Raw genomic sequence first — 6,258 nt, 5'->3', positions numbered from 1 at the left:
GACATGTGCCTGTAATCTCAGCTATTCAGGAGGCTGAGGCAGGAGAATCACTTGAACCCTTGAGGTTCAAGAACAACTTGAGGTTGCAGTGAGCCAAGATTGCGCCATTGTACTCCAGCTTGGGCGACAGTACAGAGCGAGAGTCCATCTCAAAATAAATAAATAAATAAATAAATAGCTAAATGTGGTTAGTGGCTATCATTTTGGACAGTGTGGGTCTAAATTTGAGGTCCCTTTGAGTGGCTGAGATGTTGTGAGTCAGCCAAATTCATGTGTGGGTTCTTATAGGTGGTACCAACTTTGGTGTGTCTATTAGGGTGGGATGGGGCATGTTAGGGGTGCCCCTGGGACTGTAAGACACCAGCTTAGAGAAGAAGAACCCCTATTTATTCCACAAATATGTACTGCATATTGGGGATTCACCTATATATGGAGACAGACAACTAAACAGGCAGCTATAGGGGTACGTGATCAGGGCATGAGGAGGTAATTACTGAGGCCTGGAGAGCTAGGGAAGGTGCCTGACCCAGCCCAGGTGGAGGAAATCTCAGCAGCCTTCCAGGAGGAGGTGACATCTATGCCAAAATAGAAAAGTGAATAGTCCAGGCACTGTGGCTCATGCCTGTACTCCAAGAACTTTGGGAGGCCAAGATGGAAAGATTGCTTGAGCCTGGGAGTTTGAGACCAACCTGGGTAACACAGGGAGACCCTGTCTCTACAAAAAATTTAAAATAAATTAGTTGGACATTGTGGCATGCACCTGTGGTCCCAGCTACTCGGGAGGCTGAGGTAGGAGGATTGCTTGAGCTCAGGAGGTTAAGGCTATGTAAGCTGTGATCACACCACTGCACTCCCTACTGGGCAACGAGACCTGATTTCAAAAATAAATACATAAATAATGAAAATTTTAAAATGAATAAAAATGAAAGGCCAGGCACGATGGCTCATGTCTGCAATCCCAGCACTTTGGGAGGCCAAGGAGGTAGGATCATTTGAGTTCGGGAGTTAGAGACCAGCCTGGGCAACATGGAGAAACCCCATCTCTACCAAAAAACACAAAAAGTAGCCGAGCATGGTGGAGCCCACCTATAGTCCCAGCTACTCAGGAAGCTGAGGTGGGAGTATTGCTTGAACCTGGGAAATTGAGGCTCGAATGAGCCAAGATTATACCACTGCACTCCAGCCTGTGTGACAGAGCAAGACCCTGTCTCAAAAACAAAAGGCTGGGAGTGGTGGCTTATGCCTGTAATCCCAGCACTTTGGGAGGCCGAGGCGGGTGGATCACCGGAGGTCAGAAGTTCGAGACCAGCCTGACCAACATGGTGAAACCCCATCTCTACTAAAAATACAAAATTAGCTGGGAGTGGTGGCACATGCCTGAAATTCCAGCTACTCGGGAAGCTGAGGCAGGAGAATCTCTTCAACCCAGGAGATGGAGGTTGCAGTCAGCGAAGACTGTGCCACTACCTGCCAGCCTGGGTGACAGAGCGAGACCCTGTCTCAAAAAAAAAGAAAAAAAAAAAAAGGCCGGGTACAGTGGCTCACGCCTGTAATCCCAGCACTTTGAGAGGCTGAGGCAGGTGGATCACCTGAGGTCAGGAGTTCAAGACAAGCCTGACCAAGATGGTGAAACCCTGTCTCTACTAAAAATACAAAATTAGTTGGGCATGGTGGCACACTCCTGTAATCCCAGCTACTCAGGAGGCTGAGACAGGAGAATTGCTTAAACTGGGGAGGCAGAGGTTGCAGTGAGCCGAGATCGCACCACTGCACTCCAGCCTGAGCAACAAGAGTGAAACTCAGTCTCAAAAAAAAACAAAAGAACAAAAGACGGTGATCCAGGTAAAGCAGGCAAAGAAGAAGTAATGCTTAAGGCAGAAGAAAGAGCATGAGCAGTAGTCTGGAACTAAAGAGTGAAACAGTCAATCTGAGGAACTGAGTCCTGGGTGGGACAGCACAGCGAGGCAAGGAGGATTTGGCGCCATGAGGCTGGGGGTGGGGCCGGGAAGGACTCACAGGCTTCACAGGTCACCTTGAGGGCACAGGGGAGCCAGGACAGGTATTTGAGCAGAGGAGTGAAGTGATGAGGTTTTAGTAAGAGCCCCACCAGGTGCTGTTGTGGAGAGGGAGTGGAGAACAGCCCGGTGTGAAAGGTGCTGGAGGCCAGGGCTGGGAGGTAGCAATGGCACTAGGGAAGTGAGCGCCTTACCTGCCTGGTCCTGTTCCCCATACCACGTGTTCCAGTTGCCCACGAGTGAGCATGGGTAGTCCTCATCCAGGTGCAGCTTGGGCAGCACAGCCTCCCTGTGGGAGGGGTGCAGAGAGGGGCAAGGTTCACATAGCCATCAGGGCCTCTGAGATAAGGGTTCAAACTCAGTTCAAACTGCAGACCCTGGGGTTGGGCCTCAGACTCTCCATCTCAAAAATGCAGAAGCTAGGCAAAGGGCCCTCAGGACTTCCAACTCTGAAATTTACATCCTGGCTGGGCATGGAGGCTCACACCTGTATTCCCAACACTGGGAGGCTGAGGCAAGAGGATTGCTTGAGCCCAGTAGTTTGAGACCAGCCTAGGCAGCAAAGTGAGATCCCATGTCTCTTTTTTGTGTGTGAGACGGAGTTTCGCTCTTGTTGCCCAGGCTGGAGTGCAATGGCGCAATATTGGCTCACTGGAACCTCCGCCTCCCGGAGACCATCTCTTTTAAGAAAAATAAAAGAAAGAAAAAGGGGCCAAGCGCGGTGGCACATGCCTATAATCCCAGCACTCGGAGGCCAAGGTGGGATCACCTGAGGTCAGGAGTTCGCAACCAGCCTAACATGGTGAAACCCTGTCTCTACTAAATACAAAAAAATTTTCCAGGCTTAGTGGCGCATGCCTGTAATCCGAGCTACTTGGGAGGCTGAGACAGGAGAATCGCTTGTACCTGGGAGGCACAGGTTGCAATAAGCCGAGATCGCACCATTGCACTCCAGCCCGGGCAACAAGAGCGAAACTCCATCTCAAAAAAAAAAAAAAAAAGAAAAGAAAGAAAAAGGCAGAAATAAAAGAAATCTACATCTCCTGGATTTCTACAAAAAAAACAAGGTGGAAGATGTTCTGCGGATTTACTGAGAGTGTGGTCCCCACCCAAGCAGTGGCTGGGATGTATGGATGCAGGACGCTCACGTGAGGCTGTTGTAGGCATCCAGGTATTCGGGCTTTACATTGTGAACTGCAACAGAGGACAGAGAACAAGAAGTGAGGTAGGGTGTGTACACTGCGAAGAACTTGGGGTGAGGGGAGCAAATCAAGGCCAGGGGTCCCAGGACAGCTGCTCCCATCCCCATCCTGGAGCCTCACAGGCCCCGAGAGCCCCTGAAAGGGCAGAGCTTGGTCAGCTCAGCAGCCACTCACACTGGATCTTGTAGAGGTTGCTGGTTTCCTTCTTGGACAGCAGGGTGGAGTGGGCATCCTTCCGGGGATCCACCTTGTGAACAAAGAGGGAGCGGAACCAGCTGCCTTCATTGTCCTTGGAATAGAAACTGCAGGACAGAGGAGTTGAGGGGGACGTGTGGAGGTGGGGGGAGCCCCAGCAATTCCATCTGCTCAGATGTCCTGCTCCCCTAGACCAGTGACCCACATTTCTGGGAACAGGGCCATGGAGTCCTGTGGTAGCTCCAGAGTGTGAAATGCTATTGGAGCCAGCTCCTTTCTACAGAGATTCCAGCTGCCCAGTTGGCTTCTTGAAGCTTTGCAGAGCCTCAGGAGGCCAGGAGAGGCAGCCCCACCTCCCACTTCTCTCTCTAGCCTCCCTGCCTCCCCTTCATCCCCCTTCCAAGAGGTCCTCTACTTGGGTCACACAACTGCCACCTCTTGCCAAGAGGATCAACCCCAAATCCACCTTGCATCATGCCCAAAGCCCACTGTACTCCTGCTTGGGCAACAGAGCAAGACTCTGTCTCAAAAAAATAAAAATAAAATAAAATAAAATAAAATAATACAATAATTAGCTGGGTGTGGTGACACATGCCTGGAGTCTCAGCCACTTGAGAGACTTAGGAGGATCGCATGAAGCCCAGGAAATCAAAGCTACAATGAGCCATGATCAGGCCACTGCACTCCAGCCTGGGTGACAGAGACCATGTCTCAAAAAAAAAAAAAAAAAATTTTTTTTTTTTTTAAATAATCTTAAAGTAGTGATATGTTTGTTTTGTTGTGTTTATTTTTGAGATGGATAAGTGGTAAGATCTCCACTCACTGCAACCTCCGCCTCCTGGGTTCAAGTGATTCTCCTGCCTGAGCCTCCCAAGTAGCTGGGACTACAGGCGTGCGCCACCATGCCCAGTTAATTTTTGTGTTTTTAGTAGAGACAGGGTTTCACCATGTTGGCCAGAATGGTCTCGATCTCTTGACCTCGTGATCCGCCTGCCTCAGCCTCCCAAAGTGCTGGGATTACAAGCATGAGCCACCGCAGCCGGCCAAAGTGGTGATATGTTTGCATAAGTATAAAAATGAGAGCCTGGGCGCAGTGGCTCAAGCCTGTAATCCCAGCACTTTGGGAGGCCCAGGCGGGCAGGTCATGAGGCCAGGAGACTGAGACCATCCTGGCTAACATGGTGAAACCCTGTCTCTACTAAAAATACAAAAATTAGCCGGGCATGGTAGTGGGCACCCATAGTCCCAGCTACTTGGGAGGCTGAGGCAGGAGAATGGCGTGAACCCGGGAGGCGGAGCTTGCAGTGAGCTGAGATCGCGCCACTGCACTCCAGCCTGGGCGACAGAGCAAGACTCCGTCCGTCTCTAAAAAAAAAAAGAAAAGAAAGAAAAATGAGAAATGGGCCAGGCATAGTCGCTCATGCCTGTAATTCCAGTGCTTTGGGAGGCTGAGGCAGGCCGATTGCTTGAGCTCAGCAGTCCGAAGCCCTGTCTCTGCAATAAATAAAATATTGCTGGGTGCGGTGGCTCATGCCTGTAATCCCAACACTTTAGGGGGCCAAGGCGGGCAGATCACCTGAGATCAGGAGTTCGAGACCAGCCTGACCAACATGGAGAAACCCCACCTCTACTAAAAATACAAAATTAGCCAGGCGTGGTGGCGCATGCCTGTAATCCCAGCTACTCAGGAGGCTGAGGTGGGAAGATCACTTGAACCCAGGAAGCAGAGGTTGCGATGAGCTGAGATCGGGCCATCGCAGTCCAGCCTGGGAATACAAGAGTGAAACTCTTTCTCAAAAAAAAAAAAATTAGCCAGGTATGGTCAAGTACACCTGTAGTCCCAGCTACTCAGGAGGCTGAGGAGGGAAGATTGCTTGAACCCAGGAGGCAGAGGTTTTAGCAAGCTGAGGTCGGGCCACTGCACTCCAGACTGGGCAACAGAGCCAGACCCTGACTCAAAAAAAAGAGGCTGGGCATGGTGGCTTATGCCTGTAATCCTAGCACTTTGGGAGGCCAAGGCAGGCGGATTGCCTGAGCTCAGGAGTTCAAGACTAGCCTGCGCAACATGGCAAAACCCCATTTCTACTAAAAAAAAAAGTACAAAATATTAGCCAGGAGTGGTGATGTGTGCCTGTAGTCCCAGCTACTTGAGAGGCTGAGGCAGAATTGCTTGAATCCAGGAGGCAGAGGCTGCAGTGAGCCAAGATCGCACCACTGCATGCCAGCCTGAGTGACAGAGTGAGACTCCATGTTCAGAATAAAAAAAAAGAAAGAAAAAAAAAGAGAGAGAAATGACTTATCCCAAACTGTTAATACTGCTTACCTGGGAAAGAGGAATAGGAGGCTAAATTTTTCTTTATTCATTATAATTTTTTGTAAAGATTTAAAAAAGTGTGTTAAGCATTTCTGATTTCATGGACTGTCTCGGTCATTGTACATGCATTTGCTTCATTAGCAAAAAGACAATTATCATTAGATGGGTAGTGTGGTCTGTGAAGTTTTTAGACCAGAATAAGGGAGGCTCTAAGCCAGGGATCTGCGATACACTTTTCAACTGCACGATCTCACTGACTCTATGCAATGATCTTATAGTATTGGTACTACTGGTATTCCCATTCTCGAGATGATAAAATAGAAAGAAGCCCAGGGAGTTTAAGGGACTTGCCCAAGGCCACACAGGAAATCAGAGGGCAGAGTTAAGAACCAACCCAGTGGCCAGGCGTGGTTGCTCACGCCTATAATCCCAGCACTTTGGCAGGCCGAGGCGGGTGGATCACGAGGTCAGGAGATCGAGACCATCCTGGCTAACACAGTGAAACCCCCTTCTCTACTAAAAATACAAAAAA

At 49.7% G+C, this 6,258-nt stretch overlaps 1 protein-coding gene across 2 annotated transcripts in view; it reads right to left on the bottom strand.

Moving 5' to 3' along the window:
- NIPSNAP1 (nipsnap homolog 1 (C. elegans)) overlaps positions 1–6,258 on the bottom strand; it is a 25,918-nt gene that overhangs the window by 13,268 nt on the left and 6,392 nt on the right. For both annotated transcript variants that reach the window (XM_011995712.1, XM_011995713.1), the window contains exons 2-4: positions 3,392–3,519; positions 3,164–3,209; positions 2,210–2,304 (exon numbers count right to left, since the gene is read on the bottom strand). In XM_011995712.1, coding sequence (XP_011851102.1) covers positions 2,210–2,304; positions 3,164–3,209; positions 3,392–3,519 — 269 coding nt within the window. The remainder of the gene's footprint in view (positions 1–2,209; positions 2,305–3,163; positions 3,210–3,391; positions 3,520–6,258) is intronic.

Source organism: Mandrillus leucophaeus, unplaced genomic scaffold (genome assembly GCF_000951045.1).
Source record: "Mandrillus leucophaeus isolate KB7577 unplaced genomic scaffold, Mleu.le_1.0 Scaffold496, whole genome shotgun sequence".
Classification (NCBI taxonomy): domain Eukaryota; kingdom Metazoa; phylum Chordata; class Mammalia; order Primates; family Cercopithecidae; genus Mandrillus; species Mandrillus leucophaeus.
The sequence above is the reverse complement of the archived record's forward strand: the minus strand, read 5'-3'. Positions and strand labels throughout refer to the sequence as shown.